Source organism: Ranitomeya imitator, chromosome 3 (assembly GCF_032444005.1).
Source record: "Ranitomeya imitator isolate aRanImi1 chromosome 3, aRanImi1.pri, whole genome shotgun sequence".
In the NCBI taxonomy this organism is placed as follows: domain Eukaryota; kingdom Metazoa; phylum Chordata; class Amphibia; order Anura; family Dendrobatidae; genus Ranitomeya; species Ranitomeya imitator.
In genome coordinates, this window is record NC_091284.1 from 3690166 (window position 1) to 3702752 (window position 12587).

The following is a 12587-nucleotide window of genomic DNA, read 5'->3' on the forward strand; positions in this document are numbered from 1 at the left end:
GCAGGGTATATATACAGGAGGAGTGGTACTGTGCAGTGTATCTATACAGGAGGAGTGGTACTGTGCAGGGTATATATACAGGAGGAGTGGTACTGTGCAGTGTATATATACAGGAGGAGTGGTACTGTGCAGTGTATCTATACAGGAGGAGTGGTACTGTGCAGTATATATATACAGGAGGAGTGGTACTGTGCAGTGTATATATACAGGAGGAGTGGTACTGTGCAGTGTATATATACAGGAGGAGTGGTGCTGTGCAGTGTATATATACAGGAGGAGTGGTGCTGTGCAGTGTATATATACAGGAGGAGTGGTACTGTGCAGTGTATATATACAGGAGGAGTGGTACTGTGCAGTGTATATATACAGGAGGAGTGGTGCTGTGCAGTGTATATATACAGGAGGAGTGGTACTGTGCAGTGTATATATACAGGAGGAGTGGTACTGTGCAGTGTATATATACAGGAGGAGTGGTACTGTGCAGTGTATATATACAGGAGGAGTGGTACTGTGCAGTGTATATATATACAGGAGGAGTGGTACTGTGCAGGGTATATATACAGGAGGAGTGGTGCTGTGCAGTGTATATATACAGGAGGAGTGGTACTGTGCAGTGTATATATACAGGAGGAGTGGTACTGTGCAGTGTATATATACGAGGAGTGGTACTGTGCAGTGTATATATACAGGAGGAGTAGTACTGTGCAGTGTATATATACGAGGAGTGGTACTGTGCAGTGTATATATATATACGAGGAGTGGTACTGTGCAGTGTATATATACAGGAGGAGTGGTACTGTGCAGTGTATATATACGAGGAGTGGTACTGTGCAGTGAATATATACAGGAGGAGTAGTACTGTGCAGTGTATATATACGAGGAGTGGTACTGTGCAGTGTATATATATATACGAGGAGTGGTACTGTGCAGTGTATATATACAGGAGGAGTGGTGCTGTGCAGTGTATATATACAGGAGGAGTGGTGCTGTGCAGTGTATATATACAGGAGGAGTGGTACTGTGCAGTGTATATATACAGGAGGAGTGGTACTGTGCAGTGTATATATACAGGAGGAGTGGTACTGTGCAGTGTATATATACAGGAGGAGTTGTACTGTGCAGTGTATATATACAGGAGGAGTGGTACTGTGCAGTGTATATATACAGGAGGAGTGGTACTGTGCAGTGTATATATACAGGAGGAGTGGTACTGTGCAGTGTATATATACAGGAGGAGTGGTACTGTGCAGTGTATATATACAGGAGGAGTGGTACTGTGCAGTGTATATATACAGGAGGAGTGGTACTGTGCAGTGTATATATACAGGAGGAGTGGTACTGTGCAGTATATATATACAGGAGGAGTGGTACTGTGCAGTGTATATATACAGGAGGAGTGGTACTGTGCAGTGTATATATACAGGAGGAGTGGTACTGTGCAGTGTATATATATACAGGAGGAGTGGTACTGTGCAGTGTATATACAGGAGGAGTGGTGCTGTGCAGTGTATATATACAGGAGGAGTGGTACTGTGCAGTGTATATATACAGGAGGAGTGGTACTGTGCAGTGTATATATACGAGGAGTGGTACTGTGCAGTGTATATATACAGGAGGAGTAGTACTGTGCAGTGTATATATACGAGGAGTGGTACTGTGCAGTGTATATATATATACGAGGAGTGGTACTGTGCAGTGTATATATACAGGAGGAGTGGTACTGTGCAGTGTATATATACAGGAGGAGTGGTACTGTGCAGTGTATATATACGAGGAGTGGTACTGTGCAGTGAATATATACAGGAGGAGTAGTACTGTGCAGTGTATATATACGAGGAGTGGTACTGTGCAGTGTATATATATATACGAGGAGTGGTACTGTGCAGTGTATATATACAGGAGGAGTGGTACTGTGCAGTGTATATATACAGGAGGAGTGGTACTGTGCAGTGTATATATATATACGAGGAGTGGTACTGTGCAGTGTATATATACGAGGAGTGGTACTGTGCAGTGTATATATATATACGAGGAGTGGTACTGTGCAGTGTATATATACAGGAGGAGTGGTACTGTGCAGTGTATATATACAGGAGGAGTGGTGCTGTGCAGTGTATATATACAGGAGGAGTGGTGCTGTGCAGTGTATATATACAGGAGGAGTGGTACTGTGCAGTGTATATATACAGGAGGAGTGGTACTGTGCAGTGTATATATACAGGAGGAGTGGTACTGTGCAGTGTATATATACAGGAGGAGTGGTACTGTGCAGTGTATATATACAGGAGGAGTGGTACTGTGCAGTGTATATATACAGGAGGAGTGGTACTGTGCAGTGTATATATACAAGAGGAGTGGTACTGTGCAGTGTATATATACAGGAGGAGTGGTACTGTGCAGTGTATATATACAGGAGGAGTGGTACTGTGCAGTGTATATATACAGGAGGAGTGGTACTGTGCAGTATATATATACAGGAGGAGTGGTACTGTGCAGTGTATATATACAGGAGGAGCGGTACTGTGCAGTGTATATATACAGGAGGAGTGGTACTGTGCAGTGTATATATACAGGAGGAGTGGTACTGTGCAGTGTATATATATATACGAGGAGTGGTACTGTGCAGTGTATATATACAGGAGGAGTGGTACTGTGCAGTGTATATATACAGGAGGAGTGGTGCTGTGCAGTGTATATATACAGGAGGAGTGGTGCTGTGCAGTGTATATATACAGGAGGAGTGGTACTGTGCAGTGTATATATACAGGAGGAGTGGTACTGTGCAGTGTATATATACAGGAGGAGTGGTACTGTGCAGTGTATATATACAGGAGGAGCGGTACTGTGCAGTGTATATATACAGGAGGAGTGGTACTGTGCAGTGTATATATATATACGAGGAGTGGTACTGTGCAGTGTATATATACAGGAGGAGTGGTACTGTGCAGTGTATATATACAGGAGGAGTGGTGCTGTGCAGTGTATATATACAGGAGGAGTGGTGCTGTGCAGTGTATATATACAGGAGGAGTGGTACTGTGCAGTGTATATATACAGGAGGAGTGGTACTGTGCAGTGTATATATATACAGGAGGAGCGGTACTGTGCAGTGTATATATACAGGAGGAGTGGCACTGTGCAGTGTATATATACAGGAGGAGTGGTACTGTGCAGTGTATATATACAGGAGGAGTGGTACTGTGCAGTGTATATATACAGGAGGAGTGGTACTGTGCAGTGTATATATACAGGAGGAGTGGTACTGTGCAGTGTATATATACAGGAGGAGTGGTACTGTGCAGAGTATATATACAGGAGGAGTGGTACTGTGCGGTGTATATATACAGGAGGAGTGGTACTGTGCACTGTATATATACAGGAGGAGCGGTACTGTGCAGTGTATATATATACGAGGAGTGGTACTGTGCAGTGTATATATACAGGAGGAGTGGTACTGTGCAGTGTATATATACAGGAGGAGTGGTACTGTGCAGTGTATATATACAGGAGGAGCTGTACTGTGCAGTGTATATATACAGGAGGAGTGGTACTGTGCAGTGTATATATACAGGAGGAGCGGTACTGTGCAGTGTATATATACAGGAGGAGTGGTACTGTGCAGTGTATATATACAGGAGGAGTGGTACTGTGCAGTGTATATATACAGGAGGAGCGGTACTGTGCAGTGTATATATACAGGAGGAGCGGTACTGTGCAGTGTATATATACAGGAGGAGTGGTACTGTGCAGTGTATATATACAGGAGGAGCGGTACTGTGCAGTGTATATATACAGGAGGAGTGGTACTGTGCAGTGTATATATACAGGAGGAGTGGTACTGTGCAGTGTATATATACAGGAGGAGCGGTACTGTGCAGTGTATATATACAGGACAGGAGGAGCGGTACTGTGCAGTGTATATACAGGAGGAGCGGTACTGTGCAGTGTATATATACAGGAGGAGTGGTACTGTGCAGGGTATATATACAGGAGGAGTGGTGCTGTGCAGTGTATATATACAGGAGGAGTGGTACTGTACAGTGTATATATACAGGAGGAGTGGTACTGTGCAGTGTATATATACAGGAGGAGTGGTACTGTGCAGTGTATATATACAGGAGGAGTGGTACTGTGCAGTGTATATATACAGGAGGAGTGGTACTGTGCAGTGTATATATACAGGACAGGAGGAGTGGTACTGTGCAGTGTATATATACAGGAGGAGTGGTACTGTGCAGTGTATATATACAGGACAGGAGGAGCGGTACTGTGCAGTGTATATATACAGGAGGAGTGGTACTGTGCAGTGTATATATACAGGAGGAGTGGTACTGTGCAGAGTATATATACAGGAGGAGCTGTACTGTGCAGTGTATATATACAGGAGGAGCTGTACTGTGCAGAGTATATATACAGGAGGAGTGGTGCTGTGCAGTGTATATATACAGGAGGAGCGGTGCTGTGCAGTGTATATATACAGGACAGGAGGAGTGGTACTGTGCAGTGTATATATACAGGAGGAGTGGTGCTGTGCAGTGTATATATACAGGAGGAGTGGTACTGTGCAGTGTATATATACAGGACAGGAGGAGTGGTACTGTGCAGTGTATATATACAGGAGGAGTGGTACTGTGCAGTGTATATATACAGGAGGAGTGGTACTGTGCAGAGTATATATACAGGAGGAGCTGTACTGTGCAGTGTATATATACAGGAGGAGCTGTACTGTGCAGAGTATATATACAGGAGGAGTGGTGCTGTGCAGTGTATATATACAGGAGGAGCGGTGCTGTGCAGTGTATATATACAGGAGGAGCGGTGCTGTGCAGTGTATATATACAGGAGGAGTGGTACTGTGCAGTGTCCGCACACAGACTATTATAAAGGTTATTACAGATGTGTTTCCTCTTGATTATTATTTGGTGTGGGTAGATCGGAATATTCTGGAATTCCCCGGATTTTCCCCTTTATTGCTTTTTTCTCCCTGAGAACCGGATCCTGCAGCTGATAAATCCCCTTTGTGCACAGAGATCCCTGACACTGAATGTGCAGAAGTCTGAACTATACGTGTGTGCAGTGTATGTGTGCAGGAGCGTATCTATGCGTATGACAGTGTGCATGTATATGTGTGTATGTGCAGTATATATAACGTGTGTATGTACAGTATATATGTGTGTACGTGCAGTATATATATATGTGTGAAGTGTATATATAATATGTGTATGTACAGTATATATGTGTGTACATGCAGTATATATGTGTGAAGTGTATATATAATGTGTGTATGTACAGTATAGATGTGTGTACATGCAGTATATATATGTGTGAAGTGTATATATAATGTGTGTATGTACAGTATAGATGTGTGTACATGCAGTATATATATGTGTGAAGTGTATATATAATGTGTGTATGTACAGTATAGATGTGTGTACGTGCAGTATATATATGTGTGAAGTGTATATATAATGTGTGTATGTACAGTATAGATGTGTGTACATGCAGTATATATATGTGTGAAGTGTATATATAATGTGTGTATGTACAGTATAGATGTGTGTACATGCAGTATATATATGTGTGAAGTGTATATATAATGTGTGTATGTACAGTATAGATGTGTGTACATGCAGTATATATGTGTGAAGTGTATATATAATATGTGTATGTACAGTATAGATGTGTGTACATGCAGTATATATGTGTGAAGTGTATACATATCATGTGTGTGTATGTACAGTATAGATGTGTGTACGTGCAGTATATATATGTGAAGTGTATATATAATATGTGTATGTACAGTATAGATGTGTGTATGTGCAGTATATATATATGTGTGAAGTGTATATATAATGTATGTACAGTATAGATGTGTGTACGTGCAGTATATATATATGTGTGAAGTGTATATGTAATGTGTGTATGTACAGTATAGATGTGTGTACATGCAGTATATATATATGTGAAGTGTATATATAATGTATGTATGTACAGTATAGATGTGTGTACGTGCAGTATATATGTGTGAAGTGTATATATAATGTGTGTATGTACAATATAGATGTGTGTACGTGCAGTATGTATATATGTGTGAAGTGTATATATAATGTGTGTATGTACAGTATAGATGTGTGTACATGCAGTATATATATATGTGAAGTGTATATATAATGTATGTATGTACAGTATAGATGTGTGTACGTGCAGTATATATGTGTGAAGTGTATATATAATGTATGTATGTACAGTATAGATGTGTGTACGTGCAGTATATATGTGTGAAGTGTATATATAATGTGTGTATGTACAATATAGATGTGTGTACGTGCAGTATGTATATATGTGTGAAGTGTATATATAATGTGTGTATGTACAGTATAGATGTGTGTACGTGCAGTATATATATATATGTGAAGTGTATACATATCATGTGTGTGCACAGTATAGATGTGTGTACATGCAGTATATATATGTGAAGTGTATATATAATGTGTGCACAGTATAGATGTGTGTCCGTGCAGTATGTATATATGTGTGAAGTGTATACATATGTGTATGCACAGTATATATAGTGTATATGTGTGTACGTGCAGTATATATGTGTGAAGTGTATATATAATGTGTGTATGCATAGTATAGATGTGTGTACGTGCAGTATATATGTGTGAAGTGTATACATATCATGTGTGTGCACAGTATATATGTGTGTACATGCAGTATATATGTGTGAAGTGTATATATAATATGTGTATGTACAGTATAGATGTGTGTACGTGCAGTATATATGTGTGAAGTGTATACATATCATGTGTGTGCACAGTATAGATGTGTGTACATGCAGTATATATGTGCACGTGTATATCCCCGTATATCGGTGTGACTCACGGGCTGTGGAGTTTCATTGCCGCTGTCTCTTGTGCCGGGGTCGCTCTCTTCGCAGCTCCTCTCTCTGTTCCCAGAATGTTCTTCTCCTTTCTCTTCCTGTAACACCCACCAGGAGGTTCCACGTTCTCCTTCCCCATACACAGTAGTACAGCTGTACGGATGTGGACAGGCTGCCCAAGTATTAGGCCGGCGTCACACTAACCGTATGGAAGCTGAGAGTCGCAGGAGTGCTCTCCGTATGGTCGTCCGTGTGTAATGCGTTTGCGATGATGTGATTTTCTCGCACCCATGTATCCATATGATATGCTGTCACAATTCACAGGGAGGATCATTTTTGTCATCTTACTGCTGTCACCAATATGTCGCGGATCCCAGGGACGATAACTTTATCATCCCCACCACTCACATCAATTTGTCATGCACCGGGGTTGTTTGGTTGCCCCTGGTTCTTTCTGGAGGGGATTAATCTATATCCCACTTCCCAGTTCCGGTTTGGAACTTGCAGCTCTCTGGCGCCCCATTTACCCTCAGGTCAGACAGGGTACTGCAACTAGGATAATTAGTCACCAGAAAGGCTGCCTTACTTTGTACTGGCTAATGGGCACATTGCAGTGTGGGTGAAATAACTACTCCCGCTAAAGCGGGAACAATAATTTTCAACGCCGTCCGTCGCTACAAGGTCTTCCAAATGCACAGGACAAATTCTGCTGCCACCAGCTCCGATTTCTTAATTAATAACGGGTCCGGAGCCAACCCCAATTAGTAGCGTAAATGAGTTCAGAGGATGTGACAGTACGTTATAGAGCAAGGAGAAAGGAAGCTAGTAGTTTTATATATTTTACTCCAAAAGATAGGCAGTGTTTACAAAAGGGTAAAAAGATATTATAAAATGAGATGATTATGCATATACAGACAATTACAAATAAAAAGGGATTAAAGTTGAAAAAAACACAGTTCTCTCATATCATTTCAGATCATGGCAAACTATGTGGCTGGGGAAGCGGCGACATCAAAATGCATCAGAGCAGCTTGCAGAGCTGCTGTTAGCTCTCTTCCTGAGCAAAGACTTAATCATAACTCAGCAGGGTTAAGATATGCCCTATGGTCATGACATCACTGAGTGGGCAGAGCTATAGAATGCACTCCTACTTTCTCAGAGGGACTCAGAGTTATGGAACATTCATATCCACCGTAGCTCCAGGATGCAACCTCGTATAGCAATGATGGTATTACCATTAATCTTGTTCTGAGACTAGCATTCTATTAAGACCAAACACGACCTGGCTATGCACCGCGAGTAAGCAGTAATTAGTTTCTCGGATACCCAGGGTACAGGAAATTGGAAAACGCTGGCCTAGCCGATGCACATACTGTCACGATTCACACCGTGACCGTCACCCCCACACATCACAGATCAGGGTGACTTTAGGCCAACAGATGGCTATCACATGTGCAGGGGGGCTTATCTTAGTTATCCCTCCACTCCACAATGTGATGAAAACAACACACACAGGGCTGTTGACCTCTTAGTTTACAGCAGGGGCTTATTCTAGGTATCGCCATGCTCTGCAATATACCACGAACTGCAGGGATTTATGTATATCCCACTTACAGTTCCACTTGAAACTTGCAGCTCTCTGGCGCCCCCCTTACTCTCAGGTCAGATTAGGTACTGCGCCTGGGGTAATTAGTCGCCAGAAAGGCTGCCTGCTATGTACTGGCTATTGGGCACGCTGCAGCGAGGGCGATAAACTACTCCCACTCAGGCAGGAACAATAATTATCAATGCCGCAGTCGCTACAACGACACCCAAAGGCCTGCACAAATGTATGCTGCCACCAGCTTCGATTAAACGGGTCCGAAGCTAACCCAACACAGTAGCGTAATTCCCTTCAGAAGACTTAGGGTACGTTTTAGAACAGGAAGAACGAACTAGTAATTTAAATATTATACCCCATAAAAGATTAAATATTATACCCCATAAAAGATTTTAAGGCAGTGTTTAAAAAAAGGCATATAAAGATGTTACAATATGAAACAATTGAAAACATGTCCAAGGTAATTCTAAAAAAAAACAGGGATTACATGAGAAATAATACTTACCTGTGTTCAAAGCTGTCACGAATCCCTGACCGCTGCCACCAATTAGTCATGATTCACACCGTGACCGTCACCCTTATGTCACGGGTCGGGGTGACTTTAGGCCAACACATGGCTATCACATGTGCAGGGGGGCTTATCTTAGTTATCCCTCCACTCCACAATGTGATGAAAAAACACACACAGGGCTATTGACCTCTTAGTTTACAGCAGGGGCTTATTCTAGGTATCCCACTGCTCTTCAATATACCACGAACTGCAGGGATTTATGTATATCCCGCTTACAGTTCCACTTAACACTTGCAGCTCTCTGGCGCCCCCTTACTCTCAGGTCAGATTAGTACACCTCCTATATCTACAACCAGACTGCTCCCTCTACGTCTCCTATATCTATACCCCGACTTCTTCCTCTACACCCGACTGATCCCTCTACACCTCCTATATCTACATCCCTACTGCTCCTACTACACCTCCTATATCTAAACCTTGACACCTCCCTCTATGCCTTCTATATCTACACCCCGACTGCTCCCTCTACACCTCCCATATCTATGCCCCAGACTGCTCCCTCTACATCTCCTATATCTACACCCTGTAATACTATTATAGGAACTCGAGGATTCTGGTAGTGTGGGGCAATGAACAGACAGAGACGGGTTTCTTTAGTGCAAAAAGTGTATTTGTACAACAGCAGATAACACACAAAGCAATATACCGACAACCCGCAGTGACCTGCAATGAAACAAGTCCTTGAAACATATACAGCAAAACGGCAGCGTTCTCAAGACAGTGTTCTCAGCAAGGTGATAAAAAGGTGAGTGTGACTGGTGACGTGGTGCAGATCAAAACACTGGCGGTGCAGAAAGAGTCAAATCCAGGTATGTAGTAAACACAGGGAAGTCCAGAACAAGTCCTCAGGTTAATCCCAGGTATGACATGAACACGGGTAAGTTCAAAAACTAGTTCAAAGTTGATCTCAGATGTCGCACGAACACGGGTAAGCCCAGAAACAGGTTCACATTAAAGTATTATACTGGGGTTGGTTCCAGCAGCTCCCACCGAGGGGAGTAATGAAGGACTAAGTAGCAACACGCAGTCCACAAACACAGTTTGTACCAGGAAGAGTGAACCAAGGGTTAAGTTCCAAAGTCAACAGACTAAAGATAACATGCAGAGAATGTCCAGAGCCAGGGGTAGAAGCACACTAAGAACAAGCAGCTGAGCTGAAAGGGAATGGAAGCAGAATACTCCAGCAAGAAGGCTGACACCTGAGCCGGGTTTTAAAGAAACGAGCAGGAAGTAGGGCAGACAAAAACGGCAAACTCCATCTTAACAAAGGGCAAGATCATTCACAAGGTGACTTGGAAAACGCGGAATACTGACACAACCTGACTGTTCCCTCTATACCTCCTTTATCTACACCTCGACTGCTCCCTCTACACCTCCTATATCTACACCCTAACTGCTCCCTCTACACCTCCTATATCTGCACCCCGACTGCTCCATCTAAACATCCTATATCTACACCCCTATATATTCACCCCACTGCTCCTTCTACATGTCCTATATATACACCTAGCTCCCTCTACACATGCTATATCTCCACCCCAACTGCTCCCTCTACACCTCCTATATCTACACCCCGACTGCAACCTCTAAACCTCATATATCTACACCCCCGACTGCTCTCTACACCCCGACCACTCTCTAAACATCCTATATCTACACCCCTGACCGCTACCCTTACACCTCCTATATCTACACCCTGATTGATCTCTCTACACCTCCTATATCTACACCCCGACTGCTCCCTCTACACCTCCTATATCTCCACCCCAACTGCTCCCTCTACACCTCCTATATCTACACCCCAACTGCTCCCTCTACACCTCCAATTATAAAAGGTGAGTGTGACTGGTGATGTGGTGCAGATCAAAACTTTGGCGGTGCAGAAAGAGTCAAATCCAGGTATGTACACAGGGAGTCCAGAACAAGTCCTCAGGTTAGTCCCAAGTATGACATGAACACATGTTTGTCCAGAAACAGGTTCACATTAAAGTATTATACTGAGGTTGGTTCCAGCAGCTCCCACCGGGGGAGTAATGAAGGATTAAGTAGCAACACACAGTTCAGAAACACAGTTCAGAAACACAGTTCTTACCAGGAGGAATGAACCAAGGGTTAAGTTCCAAAGTCAACAGACTAAAGATAACATGCAGAGAATGTCCAGAGCCAGGGGTAGAAGCACACTTAAAACAAGCAGCTGAGCTGAAGGGGAAAAGAAGCAGAATACTCCAGCAAGGAAACTGACACCTGAGCCGAGTTTTAAACAAGTGAGCAGGAAGTAGGGCAGACAAAAACAGCAAACTCCATCTTAACAAAGGGCAAGATCATTCACAAGGTGACTTGTAAAATGTGGAATACTGACACAACCTGACTGTTCCCTCTACACCTCCTATATCTCCACCTCGATTGCTCCCTCTATAACTCCTATATCTACTGTACACCCTGACTGCTCCATCTACATATCCTATATCTACACTCCCCTCCACACCTCCTATATCTCCACCTCCTATATGTACACCCCGACTGCTCCCTCTACACATCCTATACCTACACCCCTATATATTCACCCCACTGCTCCTTCCACATGTCCTATATATACACCTAGCTCACTCTACATATTCTATATCTCCACCCCAACTGCTCCCTCTACACCTATATCTACACCCTGACTGCTACCTCTACAACTCCTATATCTCAACCCCAACTGCTCCCTCTACACCTCCTATATCTACACCTCGACTGCTCCCTCTACACTTCCTATATCTACACCCCCAACTGCTCCCTCTACACCTCCTATATCTACACCCCGACTGCTCTCTACACCCCGACCACTCTCTCTACAGCTCCTATATCTCCACCTCGACTGCTCCCTCCACAGTTCCTATATCTACACCCTGACTGCTTCCTCTACATCTCGTATATCTACAACCTGACTGCTCCCTCTACACTTCCTATATCTACACCCCCAGCTCACTCTACACCTACTATACCTCCACCTCCTAGATCTACACCCCGACTGCTCTGTCTACACTTTCTATATCTACACCCCAACTGCTCCCTTTACACCTCCTATATCTACACCCCGACCGCTCTCTACACCTCCTATATCTACATCTCGGCTGCTTCCTTTACACCTCCTATATCTACACCCGACTGCTCCCTCTACACCTCCTATATCTACACCTCTTTTATCTAGACCCCGTCTGCTCCCTCTACACATCCTATATCTACACCCCCAGATCCCTCTACACCTCCTATATCTCCACCTCCTATATCTACACCCAGACCGCTCCCTCTACACCTCCTATATCTACACCCCGACTGCTCCCTCTACACCTCCTATATCTACAACCTGACTGCTCCCTCTACACTTCCTATACCTCCACCGCCTAGATCTACACCCCGACTGCTCCGTCTACACTTTCTATATATACACCCCAACTGCTTCCCTTACACCTCCTATATCTACACCTCCTATATCTACACCCCGACCGCTCCTTCTACACCTCCTATATCTACAGCCTGACTGCTCCCTC

The 12587-nt window shown here is 43.5% G+C and overlaps 1 protein-coding gene across 1 annotated transcript in view; it reads right to left on the minus strand.

The window, feature by feature from the left end:
- ICOSLG (inducible T cell costimulator ligand) overlaps positions 1 to 6969 on the minus strand; it is a 253951-nt gene extending 246982 nt beyond the window's left edge. Inside the window, exon 1 of the mRNA XM_069760392.1 lies at positions 6886 to 6969. Coding sequence (XP_069616493.1) covers positions 6886 to 6902 — 17 coding nt within the window. The 5' untranslated portion in view covers positions 6903 to 6969. The remainder of the gene's footprint in view (positions 1 to 6885) is intronic.
- Positions 6970 to 12587: the final 5618 nt, after the last annotated feature.